The 20,016-nt window shown below is 34.1% G+C and overlaps 1 protein-coding gene across 1 annotated transcript; it reads left to right on the forward strand.

Annotated features, from left to right (window-relative positions):
• The first annotated feature begins 2,886 nt into the window (after positions 1-2,886).
• Positions 2,887-19,504, forward strand: LOC115231851 (tigger transposable element-derived protein 6-like). Its single transcript, XM_029801769.2, is given in 6 exon segments — positions 2,887-2,940; positions 10,274-11,309; positions 15,537-15,618; positions 17,292-17,623; positions 19,152-19,334; positions 19,488-19,504. Coding segments are annotated over 6 exon segments (1,704 nt in total).
• Positions 19,505-20,016: the final 512 nt, after the last annotated feature.

Genomic DNA, 20,016 nt, shown 5'->3' on the forward strand with positions numbered 1-20,016 from the left:
TTTATATTCGCAAAAATTGTCAATAAAGTGTTCGACTATTCCTTTAAATGAGTCCAGTGAGGCCAGTCCCTCCAATTTCTGTCGGAGAGCCAGTCTGGGGCGGGGTTCGGTTTTTGGATAGTCTTTTCGACTGAGCTCAACAGGAAATATCTCCACTCGTTCTAAAACTCGTTGAATTTTACGAACTCCTTTTATTTCTCCAAAGTTCTGTTTGATTCGTACACAAACGAGTAATCCAAACAAGAGTCTTCCAATTCCTTCCTATTTGAATATTGATTCGTATTTATATGCCTCATTTGAGCATTATTGACAATCAACTGGTTCTTGGCATCTTCAAGGTCAAAAAGTTCCTCCGTCACGACAATCCGCAATAACTGATCCTCGAGGCTTCTAAAACTGATAATGACTTTTATATTGAGGACTGAGGTGGGTCAATAAATAGTGGCCACCGTTTTGAGTTATTGGCGATGAGTGCATTTTCAATCGAAAAGTTGTCTTTAGGCAGTCCCGTAATTTGCCAATTCCGTATTTTTACCGGGTCCCCCATCGATGTCACGATCTCCGGGCGGTCAGTAATAGGGACCTTGCACTCAGTAAGGACTTTTAGACATTTCTCGTATAGAATAGCCCGATATTCATGCTTTAATAAAATTATTTAAGTTTTATACCGTGAATGGTCCCAAATAGGCAATCGACACGGCGGCTATCAAAATATCCCCCACAAAATTTTGTAACGTGTATTCCAAAGTCTCGACAGTCTGTTGCCACCGGGATTTCTCGCTGCCGAGTCCCCGTACCCATCGATGTAAGGACGTATCTTCCTTATGATGGCTTCGGGGATGTTGTCCTTGTCGTAGGTGAAAAGAGAGTCGATAAATTTTTAAGGTTTTTGGAAAGGGTCTTTCCGGGCTCTCAAAAGTCGTCGACCTTGACTTCGGGAATGTAGGTGGGGACTTTTTCAAGCTTGACCACCTTCATAATGCACACAGTCTCCATCACAAGTTTGACCCCATCGGGAGGACAGGACATAGCCTTTACTTCGAATACGTCATTCTTGTTGAGGGACTTGAAACTCGATAAGGCGGCACTCTAATCTAAGACGTATTGTCCAACCATGATGAGGAGGGCTTCACTCAGTTCTCGCTGGGTATCATCGGCGATGTTCTGGCACTCATCTGCCTTTGCACATGCATCAGTTTCTTCCTTCTTTACATGAGCTCTTGTTTCTTCTGCCACTTTCTAGACTTGTTTAATAGCCCTCCTAACTGTGTCTTTCTCGATTTGGGAAAGCGTTCTGTTGGCTTCGTCCATTGCCTCTTCGAGTTGGGGTCTCAATTCGCTCAGACTTGACTGGAGGACGACAACTTCCTCAGAAGTAGTCATCAACTGAGATAACTTCCAAACCAATAGTCACCTTATCCAATCCCGTTTTTAGTCTGTTTTTGGCAGATACGACTTGAGATCTCTTGATTCCAAGCAGGGAAGAAAAAGAGGAGATCAATTCGAGATAACTAGTAGAAGTCACGTAGTTATGATGGTTTATTTCGATCAGGAATTTGTTGGACAGTTCAATCACATTTTGGTGGATAAGTCGACAGGATTTTATCTATGACTATTTTATTCAGTCTTTACTATTCCTGAGATTGTTTCTTGGTCGTCTTTCAATTCAGGAAGATCTGTCAAGAACCTTTCAGCAACTGATTGGTAACCACTGTGTGCAGATTAGTTCTCACTCTCTTGGTGTATATCAAGTATAAATTTGTCTTGGTAGGCTGCATCCCCATCTCACTACAAATTGGCTGCATTTGCTGATATATTTTGTCCAATTCTTCATTTCCGTAAAGATTTTGAACATCTCTTGAATTTAAAATGTTGTTGAGGCTCTCTAGGAATCCTTCGTCTTTGATCTGCCATTGAGGTCTCTTCAAGTCCCAACCTGTGTGTCATTGAAGAGAAACACAATCTGAGTCTCCTTTAGATTAGCTTCCATGTTGAACGTGTAGTGCAGGGTGTCAAACATGCGGTCTACAAAAAATCTACAAAAAATTATTTTTTTATTTTTGTTACATTTAATTAAACTTTTTAATTGTATTTTTAAATCGTGTTTGTTAATGTCACGTGCTTTTTCTGCAATAATAAAGAAACGATGCTTGAAAGATGAACGGAGAGTGTTTCTAGATAAATGAGAACTTTTCTATTTTTACACAAAGGTTGATGGACATTGTTTGATATGTAACAATTTATCGCTATACCGAAAGAACACAACCTAAAGAGGCATTATCAATCTAATCATCTATCATACAATTATTTCGAAGGCTGCTTATTAACCAAGAAGGTCCAATGCATGTTTCAAAAGAATTGCGAAAAAATTTATCTGCGTTACAGACTCATTTCACAAAAAGTCATAATCGAAGTACTGCATTAGTCACTACAAGCTATGAAATCAGCAGAATGCTTGCAGTAAATGGAAAATCATATTGTGATGGTAATTTCATCAAGCAATGCCTTCAAAAAACAGCGAATATTATTTGTTCAGACGACGCCCACTTGTTTAAAGATATTTCATTAACAAGAAATACTGTTGCCGAACACATTAATGAAATGGCATTGAATTTGAAACAACAATTAAAGTCTGATTTGTAAAAATTCGAATATTTTTCAGTTGCAATCGATGAAACAGTTGATGTCGTTGGAATTGCACAATTAGCAATCTTTTTTAGAGCCTGTGATTCAGATTTTAATATTTATGAAGAATTTCTCGAACTGGTACCAATGCACGATACTACTACAAGTAAAGATATCTTTATATAACTACTACAAATTCTCTTTGAATATGGGTTTGATTTGAAGAAGCTTGTATGTTTATGCACTGATGGTGCTCCGAATATGGTTGGACGATATGCTGGCGTTGCCGCCAAATTGCGAGCTAAAATACAAAAGGTAAATCCCGGGTCATCATTTGACAGAGGTCATCCCCTCAACACCGGCAGTTTAGTAAACTGCTGACAGATATTAATAATCAGTTCAGCGACATTCCTTTTTATACTCCAGTCCGCTGGTTGTCACTTCAGAAAGTTGTTAAAAATATTTTATTTGTTGAGATCGGAAATCATTTTATTTATGGAAATGAAAGGGCAAAACATAGACGAAATGAAAAGTCAAACTTGGATCAGGAGTACTGTTGATGCACATAATGTAATGAATTTTTCTCAGTATGAAAAAAAACTAAAATCGTTGTTAAAGGAATTTCAAGAAAGATTTAATGATTTTTCGTCTTTTGAACAACAATTTTCATTATTCGCATCACCATTCTCTCTTAATGTTTCCAATGCAGATGAATGTTTATAAAGCTAAAAATTTGGAGGTTAGAATACCTGCTTTCTTTTCATATCTTCCGGGAAAGTTTAAAAACTTTAAAAAGTTTGCAACAAAAATCATTGCTATGTTTGGTTCGACATATTTGTGTGAACAGCTTTTTTCTTTTATGAAATTGATAAAAACTGCTCAAAGAACAAGATTAAATGATGAACATTTATCTTCTTTAATAAAAGTCGGAACTAAATGAATAGCTCAGCCTGACATATCAAAAATTGTATCTAAAAAAAGATGTCAATCCTCTGGAAGCAGTTCTCACCAAAATTAAAGGGCGATGGTTGAATAATTTAGTTTCTTTTATTTTGATTATTCATCATTATAAATATCAGAATTAATCTTCCCTTAATGAGAAATTATTATAAATGCGGCCCTCGAAGCGAAATTGACACCTCTGTTGTAAAGAGTCTTGTTCGGAGTCGGAAGGAAAAAATTGAGGACATTTTGGTATATTTCAATGCATGCCGTAACAATCTGATCTACCTGTCAAAATCGATTTATGCTCATCTGAATGATTCATCTTTACTTCTTAACCTGCCCACGTGCGTATGATTGTGCCGAATATGTGGCGGATGCTTGTGTCACTCATTTCCACAAAGGAGACCATGTTGAAGCATCTCAAAAACCTCTGCGTCACCGCGTTCCTCCCCCCACCATGAGGACCCATTGCACAACAGAAATTAATGTCAATCAGTTTGCAAAAGTCCCCTACACAAAATAGACATAAATGACCGAACCAATCATTTTCCTGTCGTACCAACCTCCGTTTCCGAGACACTGTCGAATTAATTCGATTGGAGTTTGAGCTCCCCAGATTTCTAGTGCTGGTATATTCAAATCATCAATAAAAAATATTCGTTTTTTCCCCAGAGGAGGGCCGTAGATTCACTTCCGACTGTCTGGGTCCAACAAATTTCAAAACCTCGTCGAAAACCTTAAAGAACAGTCCAAATGCAGTGAAAGACTTCTAAATGATCTGAAATGTCGTTTTAATTCACTTTTGGACAAAGTTTCAAGTTTTGAACAGTTGCACTGCAAGGCAATGACAGAACTAAAAATGCAAAACAACGAACTTTGTGTATTTTGTTGATTTAAAATAAGCATAAAATCGAACTAAATTTGACGGAGAATGAACCAATGATTTCTGAGTTTAGAAGAATGAATTTAGAAATTTCCGACAGGCAAATAATGACGGGAGAATTCTACGGAATTTTATTTGAAATAATCAGACGGGACCAATTAGATTCCAAAGCAACCACACATGTCTGATTTGGGTAGATTAGGTTTCTGGTGGAACAGTGGCTTTTCAAATTGACTCATGATAAACGAATGGATGTTAGAAAGGCCTAAGGACCTGATTTGGGTAGATTAGGTTAAGATTTTCAAAGTCATAAAATTAGCTTATTTTGTAGATTTAAATATGAAAACAGCCTTTTTTCTTGATTAAAGTTTGTAATAAACATTTATTCTAATCATGCTTTTACGAAGAATAAAAAAAGTAGAATAAAAGTTAAAACAATTTTGATAAATTTTTATGGATTTTAGTATTTGAAATTTCCTACAATCAGGCAATGGAACCGAATCCAAGAACTCTTATGTGACAAAAGTCTGTGACAAGTTCTGCATTACTCAAATACATATGAAACTAAACAATCCAAAGAGTCAGGGAATTGTCTAAAGATTTAATCAGATCATCACGGAGTTTATTGTATTTATTTTATAATTAACAAGAAGCTTCTTATTTAGAGATATTATGTGACGATTACTTTTTTCTATTTACAAAAGTTTGAATATTCATACTGGTAAAATGTAACTATTGTTTCAAAATTTTCTATCAATTTTGTGAACGTTTAATACAGTGGGGAGTATGTTTATAATAAATAGTCGTTAATTTTTGATTTGACGATAATCAACATTAATAAAATTTATCATGATTTCACCTTTGGCTCGGTCTCACTCTCGCCACATATTACAAAGGGAAACATTAGGATTAAATATTCATTTCGGCGTCCTGACCTCACTATTAGTTTTTAAAAACTAGTAAAAACTTTTTAATACCAAAAAATGATTCGTCTCTTAAGTCAGATGCCATGCTGACTGCAATCTATATTATCTCTTGATGCTCGTTGATTGAGTCTTTTATTACTCAGAGGATGTCGCTCCATTGCACTTTTTGAGAGGTCTGGCCGAGAGAAGAGGAAGAAGAGACGAAACAGGTGTTTAGAGTGCTGCCCATTGTTTATTCCGAAGGTTTGTTTATCCCGAAAATATTAGCAAAGTCTGAAACACATTGAGCCGGCGGAAGTCGAAGTGAGCTTGTAATTGAAATGTTCAGAACATCTCAGAAGAATTGGATTAGTTGTAATGGTTTGGAGATCTATGACAAAAATGATAAGTTACATTTTTGGAAAATTCTATTTTGCTGAATAAAAATAATTAATCATGTCCTAATATTGTTTCTGTAAAATTAAAGTTTCTAAATGTCGCCGAAAAAATTATGAATATATTCTGATATATATTCATTTGGAACATTTTTGGTCAGTTTTTTCGTGATTGTCACGGTTTTGGAAATCCCGGTCGGACCCACGCAAAGCACTTGGTCAGTCGGATTAAATATTTACAGGTTTTTTGTTTTTTAGAAGAAGATCAAGTATGTACAATGATCTTATATGGTCAACGGTTGGCACAGTTATGTCAATGAACCTTTGTTGGGAGGAATTGAGAATTGGTCTCTATTTTGGAATCAACATTTTTTATATTTATACTTCATTTGGCAGACTTTCCATTCATTTGACATATGTCTAAGAAATATTCCATTATATAATTCTGCCTTAATACATTTTTTTAATTATTGAATTCAAGTTACCTTCAGAATCAAAATGTCGAAATAATGTCGGAATTTTGACCGAAAAATGTGAAATAAAATAATCGGATTGTTAATTAATGAAAAGATTTTTCTAATTATTGATGGAACTGATGCTAGCTAAGACAAAATTGTAAATATTCTTATTGAGAAAATAACTTATAGCATCTATCTTAGCGATTATAGAGCATTAAATTTTTTGCCGAGTTGTATGTTAGATTGTAAACGGTACAATTCGTTTTGTGAATGCTGAAAGAAAAAATTTTTACTCTTATTAACCGACGCTGTAAGGTTGATAATTCAGTCGGAAAAATAGTACAAAATTTTTCATTTTAACCTGTTTTTAGTAATATTTATTTCACATTTGATTAATAATTGTACACTGAATTATCGTGTAGTAAAAAACTTAAGAAAACTTAATTTTTAACTCTATTTTACTTTCACTTTGGAATTTTTCCATTTTGCATCCAAAATTCAAAAATAATAGGTTTTAGGAATAATTTGTTTTTAGAATGTCTATCTTTCGTAAGAATCCTATACAATTGCGAAATAGTTCTCTCAACAAAAGAAAAACTAGCTCTGTTTGAAATCCTAATAAAACTACATTCGATTCAAACTGAGGTGTGAACGAGTAAAAGTCCTGTGATGAAACTTGACTGCACTACTCAAAAATATCTGATACAGTAAAGAACTTTCAAGATTGTTGTAGACTGTATTCAAGATTAAAACAGATTATGCGACATGCTGAATACCGTTCAATATAAGCAACTGACTGCCAGTTCCTAACTGTTTAACGCAGTGCTGATTCTCTCCAAAAATTATGTCCATATTGACGAAAGCTTGAAGTGTAGTCACCCTATCTACGTACTACTGCTATTCAAACAGGGAATGAAAAAATACAAAAATATATATTGGGCGTCTCTCCTCATGCGGGAATATATAATACTCGTTAGAAACTCGTGGTTAACCCCATCCAAGTCAGTATTTAGGGGAAGTGAAGAAGGCTCAGTGGACTGTAAGTAGGCTTGCACTAAAAATAGAAAAAGAAGGCAAACTGTCACGAGCGTGTTGTTGGATAAATGTGCGAGTTTGTGAAGGTGGAGTCCAACTTGGGTTGTTTCTCTGAAATGTGAGAATAAAAGCACCGAAAATGCAAGGAGTGATATTTCGAGTTTATCATGAAGAGTGGTGTGGTCAGGGGGGACATGAAGGAGGGCATAATCCAGCATATCTCCACCTGCGTGTGTACGGAGAGTATGTTGGCAAACAAAATGTACAAGTCGTGGGATTTGATGTCGAAAAAAGAAGAAAAGAAATAAAGGAGCAGTAAATGGTGCAGCCACTTGTTGTATCAAATAAATCTGTAAGTGTTGAATAAGTACAACTAAATGTGATTGAAAGAGGAGTGTAAAATGTCGATAAGTGTGGAGTGGTTGATGTTGGTCGGGGGAGAAATGATATAAATGGGCTACCAGATGGGGGATAATGTGGTGTGGATTAGTAGTGGTAGACTATGATAAGGAGAGAGAAAACAACCTGTCGACTACTAGCAAAGGCATAAACAGCAGCTGGAATATAAATAAACAAAGACAGACTAGTGATGGCAATAGCAGTCACAATTCTGGGGACTTGAAGAATAGTGTCATGAAGGAGTGTAAGTACAGCAAACAAGAGAAGGACAGCCCCCGCAAAATAAGTAGCATGTCTTGCCAACACACCCACCAATGGAGAAGAAAAACATTGAATATACTGATTGGCAAAAGGATAGGCCAAAGCAAGTCGTTCCTCCAATTCATGATCCAATTCAGAGTAGTTACGAAGGGAATAGTAAGCAATAGGAGTCCAGCGGTGTCGAAATATACTGGAAGGAGCCCTACGAATCATCTAAACTAATCAGACAGACATACCTCAGCATATTCGAAGCACACATACAACAGTTGGACAACAAACAAGAATGGGGATAAAACTAAGCCAAACAAGCACATCACCACCAACCGTGTTCTAATTCTACCATATTAGAGAAGGCTACGTTCTCTCCGCATATTCCCTCAGACCCCCCACTCGGTATATCTCTGCTATACTCACCCTTGTTGAGAATACAGTCCCCTGCACACACGACGGAAATAAGAGCTTAAACAAATACAATTCCATCAATTTTGTAAAGCAAGGAATAGATTCAAATTCTCTTATTAGTCCTACCATAAAATTGGTATGTCGGACAATCATGCTGTGGCAAACTTACATTATACTTACATTCTTACGTAATTCATCTAGGCCACTGTCCTTCTCCATTAGTCCTCTCTCAATCCTCTCCCATGCAGTCACGTACAGTTCATTCTACCATCACATCCACTCACTCACTGAATTTATAGACATATCCTTCAATAATCTCCTCATATTCCACAAATGGGGCAGTCTCCATAATAGAATACATATTTTGACAACACTGAATATTCCCACTCCCACCACTACACACATTTCCCCTCTACTACACACTCTCAGACATGACTCCACTGGTAGGAATATGTCTGATATGTTCCCTTCTTTCATATTCCACCAATCAAAGTCCACACATTTATATACGTACATTACAAACACACACAAAAACACAATTCGTCTATATTCATTTAGTCTTTAGTACATTATATTGAATAGTTCGTCCACTATTATGCACCATATTCCTTTCTTTCGGTAGTAGTCGTACACTGAGCTTACCAACCAGTCCCTTTCCGTAGTCGAGAAGGTCCCACTATTCGATGTGTTCAACAGAGGTTTCGACAAGTCATCCAGATCCACATCATCCATTCAAACCTCAATTTTATTTATTACCACCAACCTAACAAATATATATATAAATATATTCTTATAATTATATTAAAATACAGGGGTCCTACAACTCGTACATCTTATTAAAGTTGGGTACTTAATCGACCAAGCACAGTCTGTTCTGTTACATCGACTGGCAATGTTGACTGATATTTTGTTGTCAATAAATAGACGAGACTCCTACGAATTGTCCATGTCAGTTATCTACTCTCTCAGAACTAGATTTGGGCTTCAGAGAACGGAATCCAGTGCATAAATGCGTATGACAAAACATTACACATTTATTGACCAAACAAAGACATTCTTAGTTGATTAGTTACTTTAAACTAAATGGTTTGGAAAATAATTTTGAGAAATCAGCGACAAGTTAGTCTACCCATTTTCATCTTGACAGATAAATAAGTGCAAAGTAATATACACCCCTCGACATTAAAATCCAAACAATTAATAAATCGTCATTTTTATTATCAAATTTAGAAAAAAAACCTTTGAGCATAATATTTTTTTCTATATTTTTAGATTAAAAAAATATATATTTACAAAAGTTTTATAAACGATATTTAAAAGCATAAAACGTGTTTTCAGTGGCGTAAAATTCCGGAGACTTTTGCTATTACAGTACGACCCCGGTTTGGGGCAGACCCCATGGGTGGGGCACCCTCGGGTTTTGGGGCACCCCCGCTTTTAGGGGCAGTTTTTGAAAACAGTAAATTTTTCATTCTATTATTTATTTTTGATGACCCCGGTTTGGGGCACTTATTTAATTTATTTAATTACAAAATGTTAGTTTATTTATTAATTATTAATTAATACTATTATTTCACGTGTTTATTTTGACTTTAGTATGGTTCGTAAAAAGAATTCAAAGATTAATTATGAAACAAAAATTAAAATCGCTAAAGATATAAAACATGGTCAATTTTCAGAAAGAGATCTTGCTAAAAAGTATAAAACGAGCAAAGGTATCTTTTTTAACTAATTATTAATTACAGGTACTATTTCTCGCATTAAACAAAATTTTGTTTATTATTTTGACGCGGGATTAACTGAATCCGATAGAATCAAGGAATCACATGATCCAAATAATGAATTAGATAGATTAGTTTTTGAAACTTTTCTACGTCTGAGAGATGAATTTCTTCCAATTTCTGGAACTATCTTAAAACTGATTGCAAAAAATTATCTAAAAAGATAAATTATGAATCATTTAAGGCATCAAATGGATGGCTAGACCGGTTCAAGAAAAGACACGAGTTGCTATTTAAAACTATAAGTGGAGAAAAGAATTCATCTGACCTTTCTACGGTTTCCAATTTTTTTGCTGATTATGACAACTGTTTGGAAACTGTAGGAAGTGAAAATATTTTTAACTGTGATGAAACAGCTTTATACATAAAGCGAACGCCGTCGAAATCTTTTGTTCAATTTAATGACAAATGCAATGGAATTAAAATGAGCAAAGAGAAAGTTACCCTTCTCCTTTGTTGTAATGCACTTGGTGAAAAGTTAAAACCTCTATTAATTGGAAAATTCAAATCTCCTAGGTGTTTAAAAAATTTTAACGCTGAGGATCACGGAGTACTATATGCTGCATCAAAAAATTCGTGGATGACTAGTGATATTTTTGGGAAATGGTTATGGAAAGTAAATCAAGATATGATCAATGAAAAGAGAAAAATTGTCTTAATACTGGATAATGCGAGCTGTCACAGAAATACAGAATATTCCAATGTTTATTTACTTTTTCTTCCCAAAAATACGACCGCTTTAATTCAACCCCTAGATATGGGAATAATAAAATCCTTCAAGTCCCTCTATTTCAATAAACTGATTGATTTTACTCTTATATTTGAAAAAGAACAGCTTTCTGATTTGAATTTGAATAATGTCAATCTTAGACAAGTCATTACAGTTGTCGGGGAGGCATGGAAAATGATGTCAGAGACAACGATAATTAATTGCTGGCAGAAAATAAATGAAAACAGATCAAAAATTTCGGATAATGTACAGTTGGACGAAGAATTAATAGATGACGTGATTTCAGATGTTATTTCAATGGATTCGACAGATATTATTGAGGACAAAATTACTTATGATGGATATGAATCTAAAAAATCATCAATTAAAGAAATCATAAACATCGTGAATTCTCTAGAAGATAATATTTTCAGTACATGTCCACAATTTTTGAAAATCTACTACGAATTTAGAAAAAACCTATCAGGAGAACTGAAAAAAAACCAATTCGGTGAGAAAATTACTGATTACTTTTAATAGTATTTTTTGTTGGATTTATTAAAATTTTTAAATTTTATTAAGAAAGGACTATGTTAGAATTTTTATTAATATTAAATAATTTTAATTTATAGTCTAAAATGCAATAAAAATCTATTGAGGAGAAAATAAAAGCAAAAAATCTTTACCCTCGCATTTTGGGGCACCCCCGCTTTTTAGGGCACTATGATAAAAATGCTGCCCCAAACCGGGGTCGTACTGTATTACTTAATATATGTAGATTTCTATAATGTCTTTAAATAGATGATATTTAAATGTCAATTCTGTTTCTTTAAAACAAATATTTTTCATTTCTATCCACATTGCTTTCAACTTTGTATATCTTCTTATCTCATATGAGTATGAGTAAATCTGAATTTTGAGTGAAATCTGATGTTAGTTCTTAAATTTGAATTGTATTTTTGTATCGATGCAAATTCTAAAAAATTAATTTACTTTGCAACGTTTTTCAAAAATTTTGAATAGATTATATTTACTCATGAAAACATGACCAGAAGTGAAATTAACTGTTTTTGTTTTTATAAAGAAATTGAAGTTATAAAAGCTATTAATTATTAAAAGTTATCATTATAAAACATAGAGTTTACCTGCGCCCACCCAATATCATCAAAGTCAAGTTTTCCTGTCTTTTCGGTCATTTTAGCAATTCGATATTATTTATTTGAAAAAAGCGCTTTACTAGTGCCGAAGTATGTTTCAGATCATTGTCTTGTTGGTAAATAGGATTTTTAAGTTTGATTTTGTTCAAAATTTTTTCTATCACTATTGTACACGTTAAATTTAGCTTCATTACTAAAAATAACTCCCTCCCAAAAATATTTTGGGAGCATATTCCTCTCTCAAACACATTTTCTACGACACACCACACAAAGGGCAGTCCCCTTCTACTAAGGACACATGACTCACTGAGGCCACGCCGACAAAGGACTCCCTCTCTTCTACTTACAACACAAACGGACTCCCCTTCTACTGAGGACACAAGCCTAGAGGTAGGCATTCTATAGAAAAGTTTAGTGCAGACATTTAATTAGTTGTTCTCAATGTTTAAACTATTGAATATTATTAATTAATTGATCACCTGGAATTTGAAAGTTTTCCAAACTTTTGATATCTTAAATATGCAGAATATAAAACTGTTTTGAAGCAAAAATAAAATTATTTTTCCAAATAAATTAACTTTCAGAACTCCCAGCATGTTTATTATTTCAAATTAATTCACACTTTATTTACTGAATGTAATCAGTGTGTACGTTTTTATAAGTTATGAAATCTAAATCCAAATTTGAGTTGATGGAAGGACTGATCAACAATTCAAGAAATTGAATGTTTGTGTGTAATGGTCCTAAATACAAATTGGGGATAACTATGCACGTTATTATGCAATGAAAGGGTAAACGACTCGGCAGACTTTGCCCCCAATCTGGCCGTCAAATTTTCGAGAAATTTATGTCTTGAAATAATAGACCATAGAAGAAAACAAACACGTTGTTCATGTCCCGTCTTGACCAAAACTAGAAAAGTGTTAAAAAAAAGCTCAATGTGAGATATAAAAACCACAAAAACATCAAGAAAGGCCCGAGACTCCCTTCCCTGTCTAACCTTATCGAGAGACGGATATTCACACACCCAAATTGTAGGCACTAAAGTCGAATAGTAAGATCTTTGTGGGTCATGTTTTATATTCGGGTATGTGTAAGGCCTCTAATGGACTCTGTTTATAGTCTACCCTGGAGGCTCCTTTAGATTGATGTGTCAAATTGGGGCGGAATCAAATAAGTCGGAGCTGATCAGCTTTACGTAAACGAAATTCGAGTGATCAAGAGAATCAGTACCATCACTGGATTCGTGTGGACAATAAGTCCACGACGATTGGTATTGATCTTGAAATACGCCAGTCTCCTAGTTGTGTAACTCTGACGGAACTTCAAACTCAGTGCTGTAAAGATTTCTTGACATGCATTGCTTGCCGAAAAAATAACACTACATAAGATTGGACTTGTACGGGAAACTCCGGATAGACGTTGCAATCTTTTGGAGCAAAAGAAAGTTGAACTTTTCCCACTATGTCTAAAATTATTTTCTGTTATGAAAAACTTTCTACAAAACTATAAAAAGTGCACTATTAATATTTATAGCACTATTTTATAATCAACTCTTCAATTTGTGAGTTAGATTGAGTCTTTTTTTATGCTTAAATCATGTCCAAAGATTGAGTCTCTTTTAGACAAAAATTGTGCATGGCCAGCTGATTACACCTTTTGACGTTTAAAAGATCAAAATAAAATTTTTTGATAAAAACGTATTCAAAGCAATTAACGAATCCGGTCTGTCACTTTACAACTATTATATTGGACTAATCAACATTGAACCACACGAGTTTAAGGATATTTATGTTTATGTTCGACGTATTCTTTATAAGATAAAACTTTATTTAAACCCTGCAAATATATAAAGACTCTATTTACTAAAAGATAAACTTGGGTGAGAACTTACTTCAATTGTGTTAGTAATTGAATGCATTTTGTTCAAATTCCTCTATAATCTGAAAAAAAATCTGAAAGAACCTGAAATTCTGTGGGCTTTAAATTTAAAGAAAACACATATAACAATAATCGCGGGATCTTTAACTCTGAAATAGATGTAAGAAAACTCCAAAAGTTCAAATTAAATGTTTATTGATAAAAATTGACAGTAAATCTCTTTATTGTATGTCACAGTGGCTGAAGACTAAGCTATGGATAATGGATTTGGACGGTCGTGAGTTCGATTCCGAAGGAGGCTGTTTTTCATCCTGGGGGTAATTCTCGTTATCGTTCCCCTGCCCGTGAGGCAACGAGTACTTCTGGCACGACACAGTTGGAAATGGGGATCTCTTACCTTCCGGGCTTAGCGTGGCGTTACGGGGTCCACCATGTCAGTTGGAAATTCCTTCGGATATGGCAACGCTCAGTAGGCACTTAATGCCTACCGAAAGAGGATTCTTAGCTTCTCAGACCCTGGGACATCGTCGTCTCAGGCCGATCTTGCGGGAAGGATTGAACCTATCTACAATTTTAAATCTAAACTTTATCTCCGACATTAAATTTGTACTCAGTATTGTGGACATTCATTTTCCCTGAGTTTATATTAATCGGATTTATATTAAATATAATTTTTTTCGACTAAGACAATTAAAATCGTCTAAATATAAATTATAAATTAAAATACTTTAATTTTTAATTTAATCTAAATTTAAAGAAATCTCTGAATTTTCAAAATTATTTTTAATATTTTCATAATTTTAAAATTTTACGCTTATCCTTCGATATTCTTCGACAATAAAAACCTGACCTTCAAGGACCAGCACAGTTTGGAGAAGACAATCCCAATATTTAACCGCATACTGTGAAAAGATCCCAGTATTGCTTATTTCAGGACATTTCAGGTCATTGTGGAGGCAGACATCTTCTTTACTCTGCCCCGATTGACCAAGAACATCGTGTTTTTTTATTTGATCATTTCAGTACGTTCGGTTTTTCAGACTTAGACTACGACTCGAGTTAGACACTGCCCACGAACTTTTCTTTTTTGTGAGTGGCAAGCAGGCAGTCTACCTCAATCAAAAATGAGTTGTCTGTACTCGGTTTGTGCGTGTGTCTATTGGCAGAAATACAAAGACAAGGACAGATTTCTATATATCACATACGCCAACAAGTTGGTTTCTATGGCCGAAATTGATATTTAACCTATTCTTTTTTGTCTCTAATCATTCTGTTAGCATGTGATCTAATTATTTTACCAATTTCTCAAAAATATTGATTGGCGATGTGCTTAGTGGAGGGCACTCATGTACTCACACTGACACACCAGATTAATCAAAACTAGCTTCATTTATAACAAGCTTCCTTTATAGTTTATATTCAGATTAGTTTACATTTTGATTCGAGTCAATATAATGCTCATGTTTTGAATTTGTGGAAATATTTTCGCAAATAAATCTGTCAAAAATGTTTTTGTTCTTTTAACTTGCAATTGATTTATGATAATTATTAAACCACACTTGGAAAAAAATCGGAGATCATATCGTTAATTTCCATAACGACACATTTAAAGGCCCATTTCCCAGACCAGTGGAATGTCTCATGATTTCAAAACACCTCTGGCCAACAATAGGAAAGTCGACATTTTTCACTTCCAACAGAAAAAGATCATGGAGTGATAAAAAGTAAGAAAATGAATGAAATTGATCTACAAATGAACTTTAAGAAATTCTGTTGTCCAAAGTGAGAAGACGGTTGATGACAAGCAAACAAAAAGAGGTTATAACCCCCTTCAATTGCAGAAAACACTTCCCGGTGGCCAAGAAAGTAGGAGTTTCCTTCACTTACTGAATAACTCAACAAACTAGAACGTTTTAAGGCAGCAAAAAGATCAAAAATTGGAAATAAACGTGGGAGGATTAGTTAGCCTTCCTCTCTGTCTTGAGTGGAAATGACGAATGTGTAGATGAATTTGGTATAAACGAGCAACTCGGTGAAAATGAATGCTAGAAATATCCACGACTAAGGACCGAAGCGATAGCAGGAATCTCTGAAGTGTAAATTGAGACGAAAGTCCAAACGAGTGTAAAAAATAGTCATTAATATAACACCAAATACACTTTTGGACGACGAAGTGGCTAAGGTGGGTTAAGGACTGTCATTTAGATGTACAACAATGAGATCGACAGTCTGTTGGATGTATTGGAAGTCGAGAGGGATGGAGATGACTTATACGTGTCCTATGGACTATTTAAGTATTAGGGGCTGCTTATTTATAGTAATCTTGAAAAGCAGCAAGTGGAACAGTCCGACCGTATGACCGACCTACAAAGTGAAATCACGACATGTGAGGAATTGAAAGAACAGGTTTTTGGACATCATTACTTCAAGAAGAATTACTGCTTGCTCAGTCTAAAAGCTAACAGCAAGAACTATTGAGAGAGGTCAAAACTCAGAAGAGCAAAAACCTCTATAGCAACCAGATAGTATTGTTGAAAAGCGATGACAAGGAACCAATTTTTTGTTTATTCTATAAGCAAGTTTGTTGATTGTGCTAATTTCGATTGGGGAAGCAATTAATTGATGAATAATTTAATAGGTTATTATTCGCAATTATTTCCCAAATATTTTTATTGAACTTTAATCATGGCACAAGTATGCTCACAAATCCTAAATTAATAATTATTAAATAATGGAATTTTATTATCAGTTCGTTTTCAACGGCATTTCTGCTAGAATTAGTCAGATTAGAGAGATTAAATTTGAGATAACTCAATTTTAAGGAACTAAATAAAAATGTACAAATAATTAGCATAATTACACAGATATAAAATGAAACTTAACAATGAATAATAATGATTCTGATTGTCCTGTTGATGCTACAATACACATCAAGTATTATTTTATTGACACCAAATAGGTCCCGGTGAACTGAAGGTGAAGTATGATAAGAATAGAGTAATCTATTTTTATTTTAATTCAGATGTTCATGTTGGATGCTGTCAAAAATGTTGAATGATTATTTAACTAGCGTAGGCACTGTCACACCTAGTGAATATTTCGTTTGTCAATGAAGGAGAAGATATTTCTGTTGAGATTGTTGAGTTTGAACTCTATGTCAATCAAATTGTAGTTCAGCTAGTGATGAAGGATATCATGTTATTAATAGAGTTGGAAGATTGAATGTATTCCTTAATAGTTCAACGAATGGTTAAGGTAAATATAACACATTTATAGTCGATGGAATGTTTAACGATTCCAAATGTCAAGTATATTCAGTGTTTTAATATAAGCAATATAAACCCGGAATTATCATATACAAATTACTCAAAATAATGAATTTTGAAGATATTGATGACCCTGACAGTATTTTAAACCCGGAAAATAAATTGTGGTCTTTTTATTTGTAATTATAGAAATGTTATCCCAAGTCCAGAATTGAATCAAAGATTCAGAGAATTAAGATTTGAAAGAGAAAGTATTGTTGAGGCATTGAGACTAAATGAAGAAAATACAAGTGAACACCAAAAAACTAATTTTGAAGATGATGAAAATATTGACAATACAATTGGAAACCAAGAAACTAATTCCGAAGATGATGAAAATATTGACAATACGAGTGGAAGCCAAGAAATTAATCCCGAAAATGAAGAAAATACAAACAATACCATTGGAGACCAAGAAATTAATTCTGCAGCTCAAAACAATACAGTTAGTGGTGCAGAGGTCGGTAAAGGAATCAGGAAAGGTATATTGCTTTTATGTCCCTTCCCTTTTTGGAATAAGGGTGTAATATATAATAGTGGATATGAGTTTTTATTTCATGGCTGGTGCAGTCTTGTGCATGCTGATTCTTCTTTAATCCCGATACTTTTACTAATTCAGGACACAATAACTAAATTTTAATTTGGGCCTATCTGTTAAAGACACGTGACTGCTAAGTTTATTTTGAAATGGCAAATTAAGAAAATGATGTCAATCAAGCATAGTGTTTGTTTGTGTAATTAAATAAAAGTTTTGATGGTAGGAGATAGTGAGTTATTAAATACAGTCTTACCTTTTTTGGAACGGACCTTGAGGCGTGGAAAACCTCTGTTTTTGATACATTTTTGAGATTTGGAACATTTCGAAAATTTATAAGAAAATTTATAAAATCCTTACCAAAAAGACCTCATTCCAAACGGAGGTTAGACTGTATCCCAATTTTAATGAACTAAATAAAAATCAGAAATACTTCGCTTAATTACACAGATATAAAATGAAACTTTACGCTAAATAATTTTGAATCTGACTGTGCTGTTGATGCTAAAAAACTTATTAAGAACCTGTTTTCACTAATAAATTTGTATTTTAGATATTTAAGGACTATACATAAGAATATTTCCGAAAAGTGTAAAACGTTCTAGAACCTGGAAAAAAGTTATAATAGATTAATTTAAATGAATGATTAATTCTTTGCAATCCTTGGTATATTGGAGTATAGTATCTAATATATAGTTTTTTGGTGCTTTTCACGTCAAAAGCAAACATTAATGTTGACGCATCAAGTATAATCTCGAAGCTCTAAAAATTAGCTTTAAATCCACAAATAAGCAAGGATTACAAAAAATACAAAATCCCTTTCGACAAAGAAAACTGATCGTTGAACATTCAATTAATGGAAAATCTAATAAAGAAATTATCTAAATATGCCTCAATCCTCATAAGTCGAATACTTTTCTTGAGAAAATCCAGAGATATTGAGAGCAAATCTCGTGGTGATAATTATTCTTACAAATTGAATGATTAACATAAGCAATATATTTTTGGTTTGGCCAATGATAATCTATCATTGACACTATTAAAGTTAAAAAACATGGTTTTTTCTAAATTTCGGATAAATATTAGTCCGGATGCTATTAACCAATGTCTTAAAAATTTTCCCTACATGCATCAACACTAATGCTTGATGAGTCAAGACCAGGGGTTCTCAACTTTTTTAGCTCATGGGCCAAATCGATAATTAAGAATATCTTTACGGGCCGCACAAAAAATATTTTATGTTATTAATGAAAAGAAGGCTTTATTAAGTAATAAAAATCAATGCGAGACTTGATTCTGTTTGGCGTCTATTATTTTGTCAAAACAGGGAGTAAAAGTCGAACACGATGTGCGTAAAAGTTGATTTAGGTGTCCATCAGTCAATCGATTTCGATACTTTGTTTTTATTTGCGTAAGTTTGGTGAAAAGAGCTTCACATGTATACGTTGATCCGAAGACTGATGCATTTTTTTGAGCATTATCGACCAAGTTCGGATATTTCCACTGTGGAATTCGACCCCAAAAATCCAATAGTTCACTTGACTTAAATAGCGCGGTAAGTTGTAAATCTGCCTGCATTTCAATTAGTTCCAGTTGATATATGTATGGAGCGGTTGCAGCATCTGCTTCCATAGGTGACAAAAATATTTTCATAATAGGTAAAGCTTCTTTAAAATCATTAAAACGTGTTTCGAATTCATCGATTAAGTCACTAATAACGCAGATATATTTTTGTAGGATCCATCTTCCCTGTGATTTGAAAGTATTGGGAAATGAATGGTAACTCTACTTTCAATTTGTATATTCCAAAGGTGTAGTTTTTCGATAAATGCAGAAACCATTCCGTACAATTCATGACATAGTTTGCCCTTACCCTGCAAAGAAGTATTCAAAATTGAAAGGTGCGTAGAAATATCTACCATAAATGCTAAATCTGCAATCCACTCCTTATCAGTAAGCTGAGGATAAAATATCTTATTGTCAATAAAATGCATAATCTCCGGGAGAAGGTCATAAAATCTAAATGCGATTTAGTTTAAATTTATATAACCTTTTTAGACATGCTGCCCGACTCAACCATCGTACAGTTGTATGCATAAGCAAATCTCCATACTTGGCGTCAACATCCTCGAGAAATATCTTGAAATTCCGATGATTTAAAGCACGGGATCGAATAAAATTTACGATCGAAATGACCGTTTCTGTAACATGGTCCATTTTCATAGATTTCGCGGATAAATTTTCTTGATGCAGGATGCAGTGATGCCAAATCACAGGACTCAACTCATCATCTACTCGCCATCCAGCTACGAGACCTTGAAACCCAGTTTTCCATCCAAC

Source organism: Octopus sinensis, unplaced genomic scaffold (assembly GCF_006345805.1).
Source record: "Octopus sinensis unplaced genomic scaffold, ASM634580v1 Contig18911, whole genome shotgun sequence".
NCBI classification, from domain to species: Eukaryota; Metazoa; Mollusca; class Cephalopoda; order Octopoda; family Octopodidae; genus Octopus; species Octopus sinensis.